At 50.0% G+C, this 22,099-nt stretch overlaps 1 protein-coding gene across 2 annotated transcripts in view; it reads right to left on the reverse strand.

The window, feature by feature from the left end:
• The window catches only part of LOC103665743 (SAP30 binding protein), a 36,752-nt gene that overhangs the window by 8,340 nt on the left and 6,313 nt on the right, over positions 1-22,099 (reverse strand). For both annotated transcript variants that reach the window (XM_040640225.1, XM_008693774.2), the window contains one exon: positions 4,750-4,792. In XM_040640225.1, the coding sequence (XP_040496159.1) occupies positions 4,750-4,792 (43 nt within the window). The remainder of the gene's footprint in view (positions 1-4,749; positions 4,793-22,099) is intronic.

Consider the following 22,099-nt stretch of genomic DNA (forward strand, 5'->3'; position numbering starts at 1 on the left):
GACAGGTGTCAAGAATGCATGCTACCACGTCCCAGCAGTGAACTTTTCAGGAAAGGGTCTGTCCAGGGTGTGCTGGTGAATGTCTAACAACCCGCTGGGGTGGGGGTGGGGGGCAGTGGGGGGAGGGGGAGCTTTGATCTGCAGCATCTGCCAGTTTCTGGGGTATCAGCTGATGCTCTTGGTGCTGAACCCAGGCCCAGGAAGAGGGGAGCACCACTGGCTGACGATGTGAGCCAGCTCCAGCCCCCCACTGGCTATGTTCCTATGACACCTCCCAGGATTCTGGAAGCTCTTGCCCAAGACAGAGGAGAAAGAGTTCAGGGTTCCTCGAGGCTTTGGGACTCAAAACATTCAAAACTGCCTTCTTGCATAAATGATATTTTAAAAAAATTACCTGTCGGTTATTAGCTTTTAAAAATAAGCCAATCAACCCTCCTTTGGTCCACCTCATTCTGGGGAACAAAGGGCCTGATTCTGATGTGAAGAAGCACAACTCCCAAGGGATAATTCTCTGGGAGATCTGCCACTGCCCACCCAAGTCGCCCGCTCTGTCTGTTCCCTTCCCCATAGCTTCTGGCCCCCCTGGGCCTGTGGAGTGTGCTCTGGACCACTCAGACAATGCACTGTTTGTTGTAAGATTCTGTCTGTGCTCTTTAAAACATTCCCTCATGAAAAGGACCATACAATGAGCAAACAGCAGGCGGAGCAGGGTGGGGCAGGATGAAGGGAAAGAATGAACAAACCAGCACCAATAACACCCAGCAAATACTTACTGGGTACCCACTGTGTGCCAGGCCCGGGGCCAGACTATTTCTTAGCCCGGAGTGGCTGCCTGGACTGGCTGGTGATAGCCTAGCACAGCCTCTGCCTTCTCTCCCAGCGCTGGGTTAATATTTTCTTAGCAGATAAGGGACTCTGATCTCCACTCAGAGTTTCACTATGACTATACGGAACTCAGTTCTGAGCGGGGCTGAGGGTATGGCTCCGTGGGCTTTGCCAGGCTCTGTCGCTGCAAAACACGCCTGCCCACACTGCAAAGCCCAACACCTACACGTGCCAACTCCCGTCGTTGGCAGCGGGCTCTCCCTGGATGTGCCCTGACAACAGAGCACTAGACCTGCCATTTTGGGTGAGGGCAAGAGGACCGAGATGGGGTGACCTATCCTGTTGTGGACCTGGGATGTCAGTGCAGCCCAAGAGCAGTTTCCACCAGGGGACTATGTACTCCTCTTTGCCAGGCCCCTTCCTTCTGTCTCAATGACAGCACCCAGATCTAGCTGCAGTTCAAGTCTCATCCTGACTTCCCCCTCCTTTTCAGCCTTGGGAGGGGCTGGGATTCTCAGCCAGAGCCTCAACACGGCTGCAGAGGCCAGCTGAGAGTGGAACTGCCCGGGGTGAGCTGGTCCTTGTTATTTCCGGAGGGCAAAAGCAAGGAGCGCCCAGGCAGGCTCTGGACACAAGCAAGGCGGGTGAAGTTCTTCCCTGGGGCAGGGAGAGAGAGGGAGAGGGATGGGGGGTGGAGAGAGGGAGGGAGGGAGGGGGAGAGAGAGAGAGAGAGAGAGAGAGAGAGAGAGAGAGAGTGTGTGTGTGTGTGTGTGTGTGCGCGCAGGCGCCCGCTCGCGCAGGACGGAGAGACAAAGAATGCCCTTTGGCATTTGCCAGGAAGCCTTTTGGAAAAACAGGGTGTGACACCGTTGCCATAGCAACCCAACCACACTAAGGCTGGAGTGGTATACAGTATGACAGGGAGGGAGAGCCCCTCCTGAGCTCCCCGGTTGGGAACAAAAGAATTCCTATGAAGTAACTGGCAAGTGAAGGGACAGTCAGAAAATTAGGTAACAAATTTTCCACAGGTTCTGGGAACAACCTTTCAGTGTTCTTTTTCCTAAATCCCAGCATAATCTGAAGTAGAAGACATCAAACCCACACGTATGGTCATTGGAGCAGCCACAAAGCCTCAAACCCTTTTCCCAGGAAATCCGTCGAGAAATGTGTCCAGGCACTTGGGGCAGCCCCAGGTACCATGGCTGCTCTTGGGTGTGCTGGGGGCATTCTAGAAGGGCAGTTGTGCTCAGGATCTGAGAAGTCTACCTCGGTGATTCACCCCTTGTGCACACCCAAGCCAGGAAACAGTCGTGGTATCCATAGCTGCCAGGTACGAATCTTAGCAGGAGCAGCTCGTCCGGGCTGACGTAATGGTGGGGAGTAACGAGTGCCTGGGGGGGTGGGTACGGTGGCGCTGGGAGCAGGAAGCAGTGGAGTGCTCTCTAGTTCACCAGAGACCCGGAGAACCCAACTGGATTACCACCCCAGGCCACTGTTCCAGGCATGACCAGTGGGGCATGTGGAGGGCATGCGGAGGGCATCGCGCTCAGCTCTGCGAAGCGGCCACGGTGCTGGAGAGACCTGTGAGTCAGCTTCTCTGCCGTCACTGGCTCTAGTACACCTGGCGCTGTCTGCATATATGAAAATCCTTCCCATATCGGGGGAGCAACCCCAGAGCTCGATCTCAAGAGGTATTAACCAAAGGAGCTGAGTGCAGACAGAGCTCAACTATGACCTTGTCAGTGAGAAAGAGCAGGAGGAACCAAGACTATGAGGCTTCAAGACCTACTGTGATGGATGGAGAAAGAAACTACGGGGGTAACCCTACAATGAAAGAATATACGTAGCAGTAAAATGAAACTATGGATATGCCCAGTAACACGGAAGGGTCTCAAAAACCTACGGTAAGTAAAAGAAGCCAGACAAGAACAAGACGATCATTTCATTTCTATCTATGGTTCTCAACGGGGGCAATTACGCTCCCCCAGCCCCCAGGGAGACATCTGGCATCATCTAGAAACATTTTTCCCTGTCACCTCTGGGAGGGGAGAGCGCTAGGGGCATCCTGAAGGTCGAGGACGCTAAACCACCGTGTTAAACACAGGCGAGGCCCCCACGACAAGGAATTCTCCAGCCCAAAATGTCAAGAGTGCCAAGGCTGAGAAATCCTCATCTTCGTGAAGTTCTAAAAAAGGCAAAACTTGGGGCGCCTGGGTAGCGCAGTGGTTAAGCATCTGCCTTCGGCTCAGGGCGTGATCCCGGCGTTCTGGGTTCGAGCCCCACATCAGGCTCCTCCGCCGAGAGCCTGCTTCTTCCTCTCCCACTCCCCCTGCTTGTGTTCCCTCTCTCGCTGGCTGTCTCTCTCTGTCAAATAAATAAATAAAATACTAAAAAAAAATAAATAAAAAAAAAAATAAAAAAGGCAAAACTACAGTGAGGAAAGTAGATCGCTGCTTGCCTGAGGCCAAGGGAGGAAACAGTCTGCAAGGAGAGGGGTATAGGGAACATTTTGGAGTGACGGAAAAAAATTTTTTTTAAACATTTTATTTTTAAGTTAGCTCTAGGCCCTATGTGGGGCTTGAACTTGTGACCCCGAGATTAAGAGTTGCATGTCCCACCGACCGAGCCGGCACCCCCCCGAGTGACGGAGTGTTTTCTACTGTGATTGTGATGGGGGTTAACATGACTGTATGTATCTGCCAAAGCTCGCCAAATGGCACAAAGTGGCAAGGAGGGAACAGGTGGAAGTTGCGGAAGGAAAAAGTCGGGGTGGAGGTGGCTGATATGCCCCCCATCCCACTGCTTGCCAGACACCCCGGCCTCGAGAAGAGCACTCCACTTCCTCTGTCTGCAAAGCCAACAGGTATGTCCCCTGAGGGCCATTTTCTAAGGAGTGAACACTAAGGTCTAGAAAATTCTGTTTTTTATAGGATTTGAAAGACTCACTCGAGGATAAAGGCAGAATCCTGCTGAGGGTCTGGGCTGGTCATCGTGGTATGTTCCTACCCAAGCCTTCCTCAGAAAACACATGTAATGGAACAATTTTCAGTTCTTTTAGTTAGGAAAATCAGAACAGGTCCCCACCTCTCACATCCCATGAAAGGATCCTGTCCAAAAACAGGACAGGTCCAAGGGACTGCAAGCCACAAAGCCTCCATCTGGAAGCATGGGAGTATGTTCTATAGGCCACGTTCGTAGAAGACCCCAGGTAAGCAGGACCCCTGCTTTGTGAAGGTTAACGGAGCAGGCGGGGAAGGGCGGTCACAGTCACCACAGAGACGGAGGGTCACCCTCTCCGTGAGGTTGGGACAGGCTTTGGAAGAGCTGTTACAAAGTCCATGGCCAAACTGACAGAGTTGAGGGACTTTCTAAAAAGGCTTAGGAGGCTGGGGTTAGCACAGGACTGGGTGACATGTGCGCCATTTTCCAGAAATACAACGGCCCTGCCCTCCCAAGTCACAAAGGATGTGAGACTCTAGGGCTACGAGGCATGTTCCCTCCTGGGGACAGAGCGAGGTGCCAGCAGAGGCCACATTTGCTCCTTGAGTACACGAATATGCCAGCAGAGCGGGGCGGGGGCGTACAAGGACAGAGGACAGGCCTGGGGCAGAAGGGGAAGGCGCTCCCAGCTGAAGGAGGCCCTAAATCCATCCTGACAACATTGGCAACTGACCAAAGCCCAATGAAATGCACCATGAATGTGATTTTCAAAGAAGAATTGTTCCCGGGGTGTCTTACTCAGACATCTTAGGAAATGCCAAAGCCCCGAGAGAGCACATGAAGAGAGGGCTCTCAGCAGAACAGCGGCCTTGGCTGAAGCAGAGAGAAGCCCCATGCAGTGGCAGGCCCGGGCATGGCGGGAAGCCAGTTCACTCTGGGCAAGGCTCAGACATCTGCCCCCGAGACTCCCCCTGGGGTACTTACCAACTAATTCCTGAGGATCTCGCTTTTCTACTTCTGGGTTATCCTGCAAAAGAGAAACAAATACAGGGAGGTAAGCCCGGGACTCCTGACCCGCAGTTCCTGTCTTCACTGAAACCACTCAGGATTTTAAGGGGAGAAAAGGTACAAGCAACACAAGGAATCCAAGAGCGAGCCGGTGCTTTGGGGGCCTTCTGGGACCCCTGAACCTCCTACGCTCCCTCCCCCATCATCAGAGCAGCCAAGATGCTCCAGAAGCCTGCTTCAGTCTCTCCTCCACGGCCTCCAGCAGGGACCGATACCCACCAATGCCAGCCGTCCATGTCCTGGGCACCTGGACACCGTCTCCCCGGGGGCCTGGTCAGCCCTCCCCGAACATGCCACCCCTACCTGGAACTGAGGAAGCAAGAGACGGCAACTTTATAAACGAGAATCCCAAGACTAAAGCACAAGAGACTATCTGCTCCCAAGAGATTGTTCTCACTTTCAGTTCAAGCAGAAAGGGGAGACTTGATCATCAGGGGGTAGCTCACGGAACCCTGGAGCAGGCAGGAACCCTGGGCCTTTAATAAGTGACTGCCCAGGTCTCAGAAAGGCCCTGGCACGGGGGCAGCTTCTCTCCTGGGCTCACCTTTTTGGCTCTTTACATTGGCTTTATTTCTCTCCAAAGAAAAGGCAAACTTCCGCCCCGCAACACCCACTTCTGCAGGCCCTTCAGGACTGGCCCAGTGCACAAACTTAAGGGCAAAGGTTTCTTATCGAGACTGTTTTTCTGGAGTTGCTCTGTATTTCACTGCCAGAGTAAGTGCTTCATCTAAACCAAATCCACCTGGAGAAGGCTACAGTCCCAGCCCCCAGCCCCCAACGCAAGCCTGGGCACAGCAGGCGAGGAAGGCCTTCCCTTGCTTCCATTGTCCCAAATGTCCACCGGCAACAACATACCTATCTTCCCTATCTCGGGGCGAAACCCGGCCCCTCACACACAGTCACACCAGGGCTCTCAAGTGCCACCACATACTAAGGATCAAAGTGGCAGAAGCTGGGCTCACAGGAAGTTGTTGGATCTCATTTCTTTTCCCTCTGGTTGGTCGGGGGGTGGTGGTGGTGGAGACAAAGGCAGTAACAGCTCTGGAACAAAATGGGCACATGGGCACATGGCCGCAGCTGCAGAGCTCTGCGTACTCCACTCACGTGCAGAAATGTTACACCAAGTAACACTGCAGAAAGGAAGGGACCAGGAGGCCACCGAAAGCCCCCCCATGCTATGGCTTCATGCCAAGAGCAGAGGACAAGTTCTTAACCCCCTTCCCCAAAAGTCCCTCCTGATTCTGGGACAGGCCCAAACCCCTCCCTCTTCTGAACACTCAGCTATTCATTCGACCTGGATGGGCATAACGTCCAGGCCAGGCTGCTTAGCAACCTGTCTCCCCCAGCCACCCGCCCCCTGCCAGTCAGGTGGGCAAAGAGGAGGCAGGCCTGTGCTAGGGAACAGAGGGGTTGGGGGGCGTTCCTGGAGGCCTGCCATGCCAAATTCAGGTTGGTCATCAATCAGCTGCTCTACAGAGAGTGCCCGTCTCCAGGGGCCCCACAACAATCCCTTTGTAGCGGTGACTCCGGAGGAACCAGTGTTAAAGAGTGTGGCAGCAACAAAACCTGGGCCTGTAAAAGGTCCTTAAATTTTCCCTCTAGGGGACAGCTTTCTGGGTGCTAACTGTGGGAAAACATCAGTTGGGTACATCCTACCTCCCCTCCCCAACCAGTTGGTGGTATTCCAAGGACTGATGTTAACCACTCAGAGGCCCCTGGGGGCTCCTTCCTAAAGCACCGCAGGGCACTAGCCTCAGCTGACCCCTGACCCGAGGAAGGAGGCAAGACAGCCACGTGGGAATTCCACCGGGTCCACTGCTCCAGAGGCACAGGAAGTTAGTCACCAAACACAGTGTCTCTTCTACAGAGAAAATATGCGTTCACCTGAAGGCTCCTGGGGCAGGGTGAAGGGCTGTGAGCCACCCTGGGCCTCCAGCAGCCTGTGCCCCCAAGCAATGGGAGGGGCCGGGGATTCCTGCATTTCACAAGGTCCTTGCCTGGCTTAGCTGGGGATGTTTTGTCACATCTCAGGGAGAAAGGCAATGTTGGGGCAAAATCACCAACAGGAAGGTGTTCCCCCCACTTTCAGCCTTTCCTTTTTTGGCTTGGTTACTCATTCTTTCAAATTAATCTTTCTGCACAAACACAAAAAGTGATAAAGTTGATAGTTGGTTTCAATTGGCCAACTGGTCTTCTTTGCTTTCTTATTCTTACAGCAATGCGTGCGCGCGCACATGCACGCACACAGGTGGGGCGTGTCCAGGGTGCACCTGGAGCCCCCTGGAGCTATGCACTCCTACTCAACCCCAAGCCCAACATCCCCAGGAACACCCCGTCCCCCGCAGTGGAATTCAGCTCCGTGATCCCTCCAAGCAAAGTGCCAACCTATGAACCATGGACCCAACTCTAAGCGCAAGAAGATTCTTTTGCCTTAAGAGAATTCTATGAACTGAAAATACAAATGAGCCACCACGGCCTGGGAGCCATACAGTTTTGCACAAAGTTCTCCTGTAAAGACTCTGGAATCTGTGGCTCTTCAGATCCCTCCTCTGGGTCACAGCCACCCAGGGGACTCCTAGGCCCCGACAATGAAACAATGGGAATCTGTGCCTCCTGGTGGCCACACCTTGTTAGGTTTTAGAATGTAATTCTTCTGTCCTCCTGTGAGCCTGCTGCGCTCCTGGCCAAGATGCCCCCAAAGAAGGCGGCCAAAAACGCAGGTTCTTTTGGATCCAAAAGCAGTTTAACCCCACATCCTCCCCCCGAGCATGAGAAGGACGCTCAGTTCTGCTTCCCACTGAAGGACCTGGAGCCAAACACCAGTGTCCTTGGAAGGTGGATGAGCCCAGGACTTCAGACAATGCTGAAGAACCATCAGCAAGGAAGGCGAGAGTTGGGGGGGGGGTGTCTGCTGAGATCACGGAGGAAGGCTGTCAAATACCACAAAGGTGGTTTTGGGGGCCATTTACCCTCAACTGTCCAGCGAGGTAAATTTCATCCAATAAAAGCAGCCTCGGGGGAAGACAGTCCTGGGGGGTGGGGGTGGTCCACACTCAAGACGAAGACCTAGAGAGACACCCCCCTACCAGTCATGCCTCAGATACCAAAAAATTCAGTACAAAATGAACCAAGCACCCATGCTAGTTATTTCGGAAGGCAGCCATCAGAAACATGTGATGGAATATTCAATATGACAGAGCTACGGAGAGACAATGGAAGATTCACATTACTAAACTGCCAGTCGTTCAAGACAACGGTTATACAAAACCCACCATCGGTTCTCTCTGTGCCCCCAAGGAGGCCGAAAGGCAGCAGTTAGGAGGATACAAGTAAAAAGCAACAAGAAACCACTGTTCCTTTTCTTCCCCCAAAGCGGTGTTTTGGAATGTGCAGGGGGTCCCTGTCTTGACTTGTATGAATCCATCCCCCAGTTGGTCAAAGTCATGAACTCAGCCAGGAGATCTATGTACCAGACGGGTGTCTGAGTCAGCCGGGAGGCACGGAACCCACAGCCCAGAGCCCGGGACAGACCTGGACGCAGGCGCGCATGGCCCTCAGATGCAGCTGGCCCAGGGCTTCCCCTCCAGTTCACCAGGAAAGTGAAAACAAAGCATCTCACCTAGCAGCCCTGAGGAGAGACCAGGTAAACAAACCACTCCAGCTGTCTAGTTCAAGTCTACTTAAGACGCCACGAAAAACAAAACAAATGCAGAGCTTCTGAAGGAGCCAAGTGAGAACACAGGGAAGGCAGGAGAGGGAGTGATGAGCTGGTCAAAGACACCAACTCTGAGGCCAGGCCTCCCCTCCCTGACTGTCGGCACTCCTCCAACCTCCCCAGGATCCCCCTGAGCCTAAAGCGTCAGCGACCAGCATACCAGGGCACGAAGGGGCAATGGCAGGCCAGGGGATGGCCCTGAAGAACAGTGATCCGAACCCGCCCAATTTTGGTTCCTTAATCACTTGTGTCCGAAACCCGTAAGAATGCAGCTGCCACAACAGGGGTCTCGTTCTCAGAACCCGGAATGTGGTTCCCCCTGCAGAGAATACAAAAAAGTCCAGCCACTCAGAAACTATGACTGGAGCAGAGGAAGGAAGTAGAAACAATATGGCTCCACGACGTGGGATAAGCTGCCGTTTGAGCTGGGAGGATTTGCTCAGCAGAGAAGTACCAGATCCTGGTCGTGAGAATGGAGGTTTATTTACAGCCAACAATACTTCATCAATCCTTCCCGGAGCCGGCCCCACAAAGCACGCTCAAAGGTCCAGCGTCCAACGAGAGACAAAGCAGGGCAGCCGCCAGCAGCTGGATTCTGCCAAATCGAAACGCCGCTTCTTTGCCCCAGCTCTGGGAGCATGGGGCACAGGGAAAGTACTCCAAACAGAGGGCAGAGGGCAGCCTCTCCCCGCTGCTGGGGGAAGAATGCTCCAGACTGTACGTTTTCTGGGAGATGACTGACGTAACCCTGCTCCTTCGAAGTAGGTGGCAGCTGGGGGGCAGATTGGTAAAACGATGCCTTCTGAATCTTCGATTCTCTCAGACCCAGGACTGGCCAAGCAGTGATTAAGTCCTGGCGACATCTCACTTAGAGATGATTCCTCACTGTGGCCCAAGGCCCCGGGGGACTCCGCGCCAGCCATGAGAGCCTCCTCCTCCCAGCACAGAGCCGCCTCAGGGCCCGGGGAGAACCTGCTCCCTGGAACAGCTCCCCCCTCCTTGCTGAAAGTAAGCCTCTTCCAGACCTCGGTCCTCAGCTCAAGCAAGTCTTCTTCCACCCCACCCCCACCCAGCCTCGAGGACGTTTGCTTTATTCTGGGCCCTCACTAACTCTCTTAGTTACCACTGTGTTCCTGCTAGCACCTGCAGGTTCGTGCCCAGCCCACAACAGGTGCTCAAACCTTGCTCAAAACTGATGTCACACACACACACACACACACACACACACACACACACACACACACACGCTCTCCTTTCTAGAGGGCCCGCAGTCCACTCCTCAGCCCGTGTGGGTTCCCCAGCTGCCTTCAGCTGCAGCACTAACTGCCCCCCCACCCCCGGCCGGACTCCAGACCCGTTTAAACCCACAGTTAGCTGCAATGCGCGACTCACTGTCAGACAGGGAGGGAGCAGAGAGGAACTAAGAAAGGAGCCAGACTTGGCGACAAAAGGCTGATGAGAGACAGGCAGAAGGAGGAAGGCGGCGGGGGCAATACTGAATTAAAAACCCTTCCATCTAGCTTGTTGCTCCTAATCCTAAAACAAAAAGAATTACTGCATAGTTCATCCATTTACTTCTTCCACAAATCATTTATTGAGCATTTACTGTGTACCGGGCAGAGGGCCAAATGCTGAGGACAGATGATGAACGCAACTTAATCTTGGGGAATAATTGTAGGTGTAATGCTAAGCACTTTAGTGAAAGGCCACTTAATTCTCACAACGGCACCATGAAGTGTGGGCGGACAACACTGCGGCTTCAGAAGCGACTAGCGTGCCTGCGAAGCCCCCTCGAAGGCATCAAGATGAGACGGATGTGTGAGTCACTTCGGGTTGTCAAGAAAGCAGCCATTCTGCAACGTCTGTCGAACAACCTCCAAGCTCCAGAAAAAAATTACTGTGGTTTGACGGACAAGGACGGGGCACACTGAGCACTACCAGCAACCCCAAGGCTCAGCAGAAGTCGGTGAACCCCGTGCTGCACGGGCACAGCCCTCCACGGCACACATGCCCAGCGTCTACGCCCTGTTCTAGCCACACGCCAGGCGAGCCTTGGAGAAAGCCCGTCACCAGCACTTTTCCTTCAGTTGTATCCTGTCGGCCAGGATTGGGTCACTGCCACCGCACACGGCCTGCCTGGGGATGGAAACACTCAACTTATCAGAAAAATGCACGGAAGTTGGTGGGGTCACTTTGGATCCAACGGACTCACCTTCAATCCCAGCTTACTGACGGGAAGGCTCAGCTCCCCAAAGCAGAGGTTTCTACAGGAGGGCTGAACAGGCATCCGCTAAGACAAGTTAAGCCAGCTCTAGAACTGGCCTTGTGGACTGAAGAAAAGAGGAAAACGGTTTCTTCTCCCTATCTGAAAAATGTAGCTCAACAAAGCCGACACTGCTCAGCGGGGTGCTGATGCTCTGTCACGTGGATCACGTGGAACCATCCGGACTTCAACGTACATGCAAGGCTCTGGCCAGGAGCCATTTCCAAAGGGGAGGCTTTGTTAATCTGACTATTCCAAGTGTAATCTCACATTTGATTCAAGACATCTGAAGACTGAGTTTCTAGAAAGTTGTAGAAGACGTTCAGAGAGGGCCATTCCATTCCTCCCTCTTATATCTCGGGTGTCTGTGCTTGGGTAAAGAGGTCAGCTCACATCAAGAATTTGAATTAAGCCTTCAGTGGTGGGTCAGGTTGCACTTTTTTCTTAAAGGTTTTCCATAAAAACAGTGTCTCTATGCTTCAAGTTGTTATTTGGGGGACAGGGTGGAAGGGCTTGGAGCCAGACACGGACAAAGGAAACAGCTTTGTGAGGCTGAGGACAGAAAAGTGAAGTCTTTCTGACACATAACTCGACATGGTCACCAATTTACAATAGCATTATCCCTCCTGAGAGGTCAGCCACCAAACTGAGGCGTTAAGATTACCACGTAGGACAAAAGTAACAGATACCAGAAAGCCAGGAGATTGGAAAGGCAAACTGGTCACCATCTACAAAGTGGCACGAAGAAGAATTAACAATCTACAGGCCAAAAGCAAAGCCAGTACCTACCTTTAAAGCACTGTTTTAGGAAAAATTTACCTAACTCCAAAGTTAGGAATGCAAATGAGCAAAATCCTATTGAATCCAGAAACTGCAAAGCAGCATTTCAAGGGACAAGGATTAGAACACAGAACGAGGGTGGGAAGTGCTGGATCACTCCCGAAGGACAGGCAGCTTGTTTTCTGAATCATAGGATTTCAAAAAGATAAATCCTGACTAGGGAAGGAGGCACCCAACCACACCTTGGTTAGTAATCTGTGGCATCTGGGCCCGAAGGGAAGAAGTATGTTGGGGCTTGCAGGGCTGAAGGCGAGCCGACTGGGCATGCAGGGGCTCCTTCTGGCTGCAGAACCGCAAAGGAACGGGGTGGGGCTTCTGGGAGCCTGAGCTTCAGTTGACTTGGAGCAAGTACAGTCTGGGGCAGTTCAGCGGAGCCAAGAGGGGAGGTCACAGGGAGAATAAGGGTCGTTCTCTGAACGAGATCACAACTTCCAGCAATTACATTTCTACCAGAAGTGTTCAGCTTAAGATGTAGCCAGACCTTCTTTGGAAGGTGGCTCGACAAAGGACCTAGCTTGGAATTGTTTCAATCCGGACAACAAAGGCGCTACTTCCCTTTCTGAAAGAGCTACAGCCTGCAGCCGCCCCCTCTCCCAATCTCGGTCCTGGCTGCTGCTCGGATCAGGTCACCACTGAGAACTGCAGACCCCAGGGGCGCCTGGGTGGCGCAGTCATTAAGCGTCTGCCTTCGGCTCAGGGCGTGATCCCAGCGTTCGAGTCCCACATCAGGCTCCTCCGCTGGGAGCCTGCTCTTCCTCTCCCACTCCCCCTGCTTGTGTTCCCTCTCTCGCTGGCTGTCTCTCTCTCTGTCAAATAAATAAAAAAAATCTTTAAAAAAAAAAAAAAAGAGCTGCAGACCCCAGCCTGGGGTGGCTGGGTTCTCCCCAGCATGGAAATTCCCTGACACCCACTTCTGCAAGGGCAGCCCTAGCCTTGTTAAAGATGAATGGCCATCTGGCCATCGTGGTGAGAGCAAAAAAACGTGAACTGTTAAGTAGGCTTGGGCATTCTCAATAGTTCAAAGGCCACATTACAACTTCCAGCAAGAAGTTTGGAGTGGATGACTCCCAGTCAATCCAGTAATGGTCAAGGGCCATTTCCGTCTCTGGTCCTAGGTGAGTCATGCTGTGATTTTTTTTTTTCTAATCGGCATTCAAAGGATCATGAGGTACAGGAGGCACAACACGGGGGAAGGTAGGAAGACAATACCAAGATGGAAGGACCACGTACATATTCTCCCTCCTAGGCCTTGAACAACAGAACTCACTGAGAGCTAACATACATCATCCAAATCTCCCAATAACCCCACGAGGCGGACATCATTATTCCCATCTTACCGATGACTAAACCGAGACAAAGTCCAATGAAGTGGCTTCTCATCCAGGAAGTGGCAATGCTGGGACCCAAGCCCGAGTCTGTCCGACCCAAAGCCTAGTAATACCACTTCCCAACTTCTGATCTCCTCCCTCTAGACTATGAGGCGGCAGATAATAACGGTTTCTGTGAAGCCTTTGGTTCAACCGCTGGGGAAGCCAACATCAAAGACCAAGGAGGAAAAATACCTCTCCAGGAATGACTCCGTAGTAGGTCACAGAGCAAAGGAGGTGTTAAGCTCTCAACTTAAGGGGAAGACAGCCAGAAGAATTACCTTTCAACTATAACGATTAGGGCAAACAGCTCAAGGGTCCCCAGTGCTCCAGTGAGTAACATCCGAGTTGACCTGAATGGAACGGCTGGTACTGAAGACTTAACCATATACCCAGTGGGTGCTGCCATCCTGTCCTTAGCCTAGAGACTTCCTGGGCACTTATGGAAGGAATGCTACCAAATCCTGACTGCTACTCAGCCCTCCTCCCTTACTGGGTGAACAATCACGGGAACTACGAGAACTCAAGTTTTAAAGAATGACTTATTTCTTGTGACCCAGTAAAGAGCGCAGCTGTGTTTTATCCACCAGAGAGTCTCATCGGAAAAAAACTGCCCACGTGTTTTATTCAATAACAGCTATAAACACAAATTAATTTTTTACTACTACAGCATACTAACTCTGGCTTGTATTCTAGCTAGCTCGTACGAGAAGAGCTGCGGGACTGATGGGAAAAGCGCGCTAAAGACTGGTCTCACCCCTGGAATAAAAGCTGGGTCTCAACCTTCTCTTTATCGTTTCCCTTTGAAGGTTTTTAGAAAATGACAAAAGATTTTTTTCTTCTGAGAGCAGTTTCAATGAGACGTAACTCACGTCCCATACAATTCTTAAGGGTTTAGCTTTCAATTGTTCACTTCCGTCCCACTATTGTCATTACTCAGACTGTAACTGCGCTGAAAACGTTTGTTATTCAGATGGAAACAAAACCGGATGCAAAACGTATGCTATTACACCGGCAAACATAAAAGGACAGAAAGATGAAAATGGATGCACTATTAGGATTGTAGAATTAGGTGATTTTTTTCTTTTACAAAATATTCAATTCCTGTTATTCTAATAATTTGACGATAAAATAAAACCAGAACAAAACCCGAATAGAATAAACACCAGAAGAACAGTACCACATAACCCTTTCAGGTGTCAAAGACCTCTAAGAAAAAGTCCAAGTTTATGCTCTAACAGATGACCTTTGCTGCACCATCCTGAAAAGTAATTCTCGATAGAACATTCCACAAGCATGGGTTCTCCTGAAGCTCACCAGGCAAAGGCACACAATGACCCACCTGCGAAGGCTGGAAAGGGACTCGTGGTTCCTATACCACACCATACAACCTGCTCCCCCCGCTTTTTTAAAGATTTATTTATTTGAGAGACAGAGGGGAGAGAGAAAATGAGCGTGGGAAGGGAGGAGCAGAAGGAGGGAGAATCTCAAGCAGACTCGGTGCTGAGCATGGAGCCCGATGCAGGGCTTGATCTCACGACCCTGAGATCATGACCTGAGCCAAAACCGAAAGTCACATACTTAACTGACTGCGCCACCCAGGCGCCCCACAACCTGTCCCTCGTAAGTATCTTTCACGATGAACAGAACCCTATGCCGCTTGCTTAGGAAAAGCCTTAGCATCTCCCTCTCTGACTTCAGAGTCCTGGAGGCAGAGCACACGCAAAGCCCAAAGGGGAAAGCATTTGCTCTGCAGCAATCCTGCAGGAGCCTCTTTCCTTAGATGGTCGATAAACAGAATCCTGAAAGTTCTTCCTAAAATCAGTAGCCAGTAACAAATTCCTTGGAAACAAGCTTCGTGGGCAGTTCCCAGGCTCCAGATGTTTGATTCTGAAACTTGAAAAGATCAATAGTAATGCTGGGTTGGGAGACGCCTGGGTGGCTCAGTCGGTTAACCGTCTGCCTTTGGCTCAGGTCAGGATCCCAGGGTCCTGGGATCGAGTTCTGCATCGGGCTCCCTGCTTGGCGGGGAGTCTGCTTCTCCCTCTGCCTGCCGCTCCCCCTGCTTGTATTCTCTAACAAATAAATAAAAATAAAATCTTAAAGAAGAAAAAATGCTGGGTCGGGGGAAAGGCTGGAGAGGAGAGGAAGCTGGGGATTACTGAGTCAGCTCTATCCAATGCAAATCCTTCCTCTAGACTTCAAGCCAATTAATAACACATGGCGACCGAGACACTTGACCTTCTTAAGGGAATTCAAGTGTGTGAGGTACCGTTACTGAAGGTGAGACCTGCTCACTCAGCTGAGCAGACCTCTGGGGAGGGTGAGGACCTTACCAAGTCCCACTGCTCTGGAACTCAGAGACAATCTACCAACACAGTTCCCAAACTGCCATCAGGGCACCCCAGGGTGCTGCAGCAAACGCACAAAGGTACCCATGACATTTAAAAATTTCAAGGGAGGGGCGCCTGGGTGGCTCAGTTGGTTGAGTGTCCAGCTCTTGATTTTGGCTCAGGTCATGATCTAAGGGTCATTAGATCGAGCCCCATATTGGGCGGCTCCACGCCAGGTGTGGAGCCTGCTTGGGATTCTCTCTCTCCCTCTGCACCCCCACCCCGCCCCACCCACGCTCGCTCTCTCAAAAGAATAAATAAAAATTTCAAGGGAAACACAGCATTAGTCAACATTTATCAGATACCACACAAATTCATGTATTATCTTTTCAAGCGGCTACCGAATTGTGAGGATAGGAATATTGTTTGGAGCTGTTAGGTATTTCTTTTGGCCTGTGAGTTCTATGAAAAATTCCTGAGACACCAAGAGTGCCATGAACTGAGAAAATGTGGCAACTTCTGACCTACAGGATGAGGGCATCTGACCAGACCCAGTTCTGTTAAAAAGGCCGCCAAGAGCTGGTTTTAGACTGCTGGACACACGCCCGCACGCATCCCGTCACCTGGCGAAGCAGGCATCACAGATGAGCTGAGGGCACAGCTGACGCTATGTGCCTGTGGTTCCACAGCTGGCGGGAAGCCAAGCCAGGGCTCAACCTAGGTCTTCTGACTCCAAGTCCACTAACCTGGCTCGAAGGTGTGAACTCACATTTCTGCACTATTTTTGGGGTCAAAGAACCTTTTTTTTTTTTTTTAAGATTTTATTTATTTATTTGACAGAGAAAGAGAGAATGTACGCACAAGCAGGCAGAGCAGCAGGCAGAGGGAGAGGGAGAAGCAGACAGCCTGATGTGGGGCTCGATCCCAGGACCCAGAGATCACGACCTGAGCCGAAGGCAGATGCTCAACCAGCTGAGCCACCCAGGTGCCCCCTAGGGTCGAAAAATCTGAGAAATGTTTTACTTTGGGGCGACCGGGTGGCTCAGTAGGTTAAGTATCTGTCTGCCTTCAGTTCAGGTCCTAATCCCGGGGTCCTGGGATTGAGCCCCATATTGGGCTCCCTGCTCAGCAGGGAGTCTGCTTCTCCCTCTTCTTCTGCCTCCCCGCTCCACTTGTGTTCTCTCTCTCTCAAATAAATAAAATAAAAATTTTTTAAAATGTTTTGGGGTGCCTGGGTGGCACAGCGGTTAAGCGTCTGCCTTCGGCTCAGGGCGTGATCCCTGCGTTATGGGATCGAGCCCCACGTCAGGCTCCTCCGCTAGGAGCCTGCTTCTTCCTCTCCCACTCCCCCTGCTTGTGTTCCCTCTCTCGCTGGCTGTCTCCATCTCTGTCCAATAAATAAATAAAATCTTAGGGGCACCTGGGTGGCACAGCGGTTAAGCGTCTGCCTTCGGCTCAGGGTGTGATCCCGGCGTTATGGGATCGAGCCCCACATCAGGCTCCTCCGCTAGGAGCCTGCTTCTTCTTCTCCCACTCCCCCTGCTTGTGTTCCCTCTCTCGCTGGCTGTCTCTATCCTGTCAAATAAATAAATAAATAAATCTTTAAAATAAATAAATAAAATCTTAAAAAAAAATTTTTTTAAATGTTTTATTTATTTTTAAAGATTTTCTTTATTTATTGGACAGAGAGAGACACAGGGAAAGAGGGAACACCAGCAGGGGGAGTGGGAGAGGGAGCAGCAGACTTCCTGCTGAGTGGGTAGCCCGATGTGGGGCTCGATCCCAGTACCCTGGGATCATGACCTGAGCTGAAGGCAGACACTTAACGACTGAGCCACCCAGGCGCCTCCCCCCCCAAATGTTTTATTTTAATCAGGGTTATACACACCTTTAAAAAAATGCCGGAACCACATTTTCCCCCACCCGATGCTACCTCCTTGACCCAGAGACACTATTTTGTTTTGACAGATGTTTGCTCTTCGGGCCAAGAGGATTCTTTCCCTGGGTCAAAGCCGGGACTGCAATACCACAGGGAGGCCCGCAATCCCACCCCGCATAGCGAAGCTGGCCCTCCCAGCTAGCTGGCAACAGGCCGCTCCGGCTTTCCCGTGCCAGGTCATCAATGCCCGTGTTTGTTTTCAAAGGAAGGGTGTGTCAGAGACAGTAAGCCAGTGGAAATACCTTCATCCACAGGAACTGTGGGAGTGGGGAAAAAAATAAACAAGGGAAAACGTTCCAGTGCAGCCGGGGTAGACCACGGACAAAGGAGGGTGGGAAAGGGAAGCTCATATGCCCAGGGCAAACAGATGGAGGAAACACTTAAGCCATCTGGCACCCCTGTCCCTGCAGTAAAGAGCTGAACAGAGGCCTGCCACTTCCGGTCTGACTTTTCTTGGACAGCAGTGCCACCTTCTGTTGAGTGATCAGATCGGAGTCAGGCTGCTTACTGAGGAGGTAAGAGCAGAAAACTGGAAGTTGGAGAAACAGACAGGATGCAGCAGAAGTGCAGAAGCATACTGCTTCCCGGGTACTGCTCGGCCACCTCCTTTGCTCCTGTTAGGGGCAAACTCAGCAACCCAGAGCTTGATCCCACCTCCCCAGGCTGAGGGATCAGAACCAAACGCCCCCTCCCGAGGTGGGTCTGGAGTTCTCATTTCTTACTCACCCCCCCAAATATGGGACTTTGCGCTCAGAGGTAACCCCAAACATCAGAGTGATAAAAATTAGCGCCATTCCCAGTCTTTGTACTCTATACTTGTACTTTCTAAAGCCAGCAGATAATAAATGAAGTGAAAGAACACTCAACTTTGCTTATCCATAATGTCCAAGCCCCTCCCAGGAGACCACTTGGGGGGGTTAGTCCAACCCCAACCCCAACATTTTTTTAGGACATTCCTGACAAAGGTTTTCTTAAAACTGGTCTGAAAAAGGTCCAGAACCAGGGAGCTCACTACCTTGTGAAGCAAACGTGTCTCCTGTAGCTCTGTGCGTTGCTTCAAGGTCTGTACGTGGCTTTCACCTCCCCCCTCTCCACGGGACCTTCAAACAGCAGACAGAACTGTAGGCTCTTCTCCAGTCGCCTCTCAGCTCCTTAACCTCTCATGGGATGTGGTTTCCAGTCCCCTCTAGTCACCTCACCTTTATGACTGCTCTCCTCTGAATGCACTCCAGTTTCAAAATGGGGAATTTGATATTCCCAAACAGGCCCAACGACAGGGTGACCAGCCTGGGGAGCAAGCAGAGGAGGTACTGGTGGTTGCGACTAACGCCACTGAACATACACATGCCAGACGCTATTAAGCTAATTATCTGTTCACATTTACTCAGTTCATCCACATAAAATAAACGAGGCAGATTTTATTATGATGCCTGTTTTCCAGGTGACAAACCCTGAGGTTAAGGGACTTCCCCAAGGACGGCTGGAATTCAAACTCAGATCTCCGACTCCAGAGCCTTAACTGCCGCCCCCCCCCTCCTCTGGATGCTCCTCCCCCCTCACTGCAGCTCAAGGCCCCATATGGCTGACAGCTTACTGGACACTTACAGAGCAATGCAAACAGTTACCAAACAACTATTTAGTATTACTGACCCAAGAATCTTGTTTCTGAAGAACAGTGGTTCTCCAAGTTAATCTGTGGCCCCCTGGGGGTCTGCATGGTCAAAACTAGTTCCCTAATACTAAGACATCACTTGCCCTTTTCACTGTGCTGACGCTAGCAAGAGCGATGGCGGAGAAAGCTGGCTCTTTACAACAAATTCAGGCGGCTACACTGAGTTTTAGCAATAGGCATACTCTCAATTACAAAAAAAGCCAATTTCACTTGAGAATATCCTTGGTGAAGCAGTCAAAGTGATTAATCTTATTCAGTCTTGACCCTTGAGTAAAATTTAATTAAAAAATATGTATTTTTTGCACTTTGTCTGATGCCATGAGAGGTCACATCAACACCTCTACACACTGAGGTCCGATGGGTACCGCAAGGAAAAGCACCTAGGTGAGGGAGTTACTAGCTGATCTAGTTGCTTTCTCCATGGAACACCATTTTTACTTGAAAGAATGACTTACAAACTACTGTTAGTCAGATACGGGTAACTGGCAGACATTGTCTCAAAAAATGAAACCTGTCACATCAAGGAAAACTCTAACAGAATTCATTGGTAATGGTAAAATTCAAGATCTTGAGTAAAAATTAGCATCTTGGAAAATGTGTATTCCCCACAGTGAACAGACAGCTTTCCAATACTTAATGACTTATCTGATGAGATTAGTAATGTCACTAACAAATATAATTTTTGGGGGTATCAGAGAACAAAATGCATCATTGCAGATCTGCGTAACTCAGTGAACCAAGACTTCCCAAATCACCAGAGCCCGAGGATGGCTTACCATGGATGGGTCAAACAGCCATTCAGAGTACAAGGCAGACCCGTGGCCTCACATAAAGCAGAATACAAAAAGTTCACTCAGAACGTTTCATATTCCGTGGTGCAAGTTAACTTTTGGGAAACCATCGCTTGTTGAGTTTTGATCCAGTACAAAGAGGAAGATCTACAATCACCTAGAGAGCTATTAAAATATTTCTCCTCTTTCCAATGACCTATGTGTGAAGCCAGATTTTCTTCAACTACTTCAACCAAAATGACACAATGCAACAGACTGAATGCAGGAGCAGTGATGAGAACCCAGCCGTGCATCAAGACAGATGTCAGACGTTAAGGAGACCTGTAAAATGGGAAAACCATGTGTCTCTGCATCAACTTTTTTCGGCTTCAGAAAGAGTTCTTTTTCTTTCTTTTTTTTTTTTTTTTTAAGATTTTATTTATTCATTTGACATAGAGAGACAGCCAGAGAGAGAGGGAACACAAGCAGGGGGAGTGGGAGAGGAAGAAGCAGGCTCCTAGCGGAGGAGCCTGATGTGGGGCTCGATCCCAGAACGCTGGGATCACGCCCTGAGCCGAAAGCAGACGCTTAACGACTGAGCCACCCAGGTGCCCCGAGAAAGAGTTATTTTTCGTTAAAATGTGATTTATATTAATATGTAATGGGCTTAACTGTTATTTTAAAATGACAAGGATTTAAAAATTTTTCTCAGTTTTAACTTCTAAGATACTAAATATCAATAGATAAAACCAAAATGAAGTGAAGCTCTTTGGGATTCTTGGTTTTTAATTGTGTAAAGACACCAAAATGTTTGAGAACTACTGCAGTAAAAAATCAAAAGCAGATTCTAAAAAGCCAAAGCGGCGGCTGCCTGGCTGGCTCAGTCACTTGAATGTCTGACTTCATGAAGCTCAGGTTGTGATCTCAGGGTCGTGGGATTGAGCCCCGTGTCGGGCTTCATGCTCTCCAGGCATTTGCTTGTCCCTCTCCCTCTGCCCTTCCCCCTGCTAGTGCTCTCTCTGTCTCTCTTTCAAACAAATAAATAAAACCTTAAAAAAAATAATAATAAAAATAAAAAGCCAAAGCAGGAAGGAGTGCCATCTGGTGGAGAAGACAGTTATGACATCAATCCATTTGCTAACAGAACAAATGATGCCTCTGACCCAGCCTGGTGACATAGCCTATTTTAGAAACTTCACCTACCTAAGGCAGAAATATTCAAAATTCAAGGTTTGGAATTCAAAAATATTGTTAAAAGTTGGGGCGCCTGGCAAGAGAAACAAAAGATAAAACGAATTTATGGGACTTCATGAAGATTAAAAGTTTCTGCACAGCCAAGGAAACAGTCAGAAAAACTAAGAGGCAGCCCACGGAATGGGAGAATATATTTGCAAATGACACTACAGATAAAGGACTGGTATCCAAGATCTACAAAGAACTTCTCAAACTCAATACACGAGAAACAAATAAACAAATCAAAAAATGGGCAGAAGATATGAACAGACACTTTTCCAATGAAGACATACAAATGGCTAACAGACACATGAAAAAATGTTCAAAATTATTAGCTATCAAGGAAATTCAAATCAAAACCACACTGAGATACCACCTTACGCCAGTTAGAATGGCAAAAATAGACAAGGCAAGAAATGACAATTGTTGGAGAGGATGTGGAGAAAGGGGATCCCTCCTACATTGTTGGTGGGAATGCAAGTTGGTACAGCCACTCTGGAAAACAGTGTGGAGGTCCCTTAAAAAGTTAAAAATTGAGCTACCCTATGATCCAGCCATTGCACTACTGGGTATTTACCCCAAAGATACAGACGTAGTGAAGAGAAGGGCCATATGCACCCCAATGTTCATAGCAGCAATGTCCACAATAGCTAAATCGTGGGAGGAGCCGAGATGCCCTGCAACAGATGACTGGATTAAGAAGTTGTGTTCCATATATACAATGGAATATTACTCAGCTATCAGAAAGAATGAGTTCTCAACATTTGCTACAACATGGACGGCACTGGAGGAGATAATGCTAAGTGAAATAAGTCAAGCAGAGAAAGACAACTATCATATGATTTCTCTCATCTATGGAACATAAGAACTAGGATGATCAGTAGGGGAAGAAAGGGATAAAGAAGGGGGGGGTAATCAGAAGGGGGAATGAAACATGAGAGGCTATGGACTATGAGAAACAAACTGAGGACTTTAGAGGGGAGGGGGGTGGGGGAATGGGATAGACCGGTGGTGGGTAGTAAGGAGGGCACATATTGCATGGTGCACTGGGTGTTATACACAACTAATGAATCATCGAGCCTTACATCGGAAACCGGGGATGTACTGTATGGTGACTAACATAATATAATAAAA

The sequence above is a fragment of the Ursus maritimus genome, unplaced genomic scaffold, assembly GCF_017311325.1.
Source record: "Ursus maritimus isolate PB19 unplaced genomic scaffold, ASM1731132v1 scaffold_24, whole genome shotgun sequence".
NCBI lineage: Eukaryota > Metazoa > Chordata > Mammalia > Carnivora > Ursidae > Ursus > Ursus maritimus.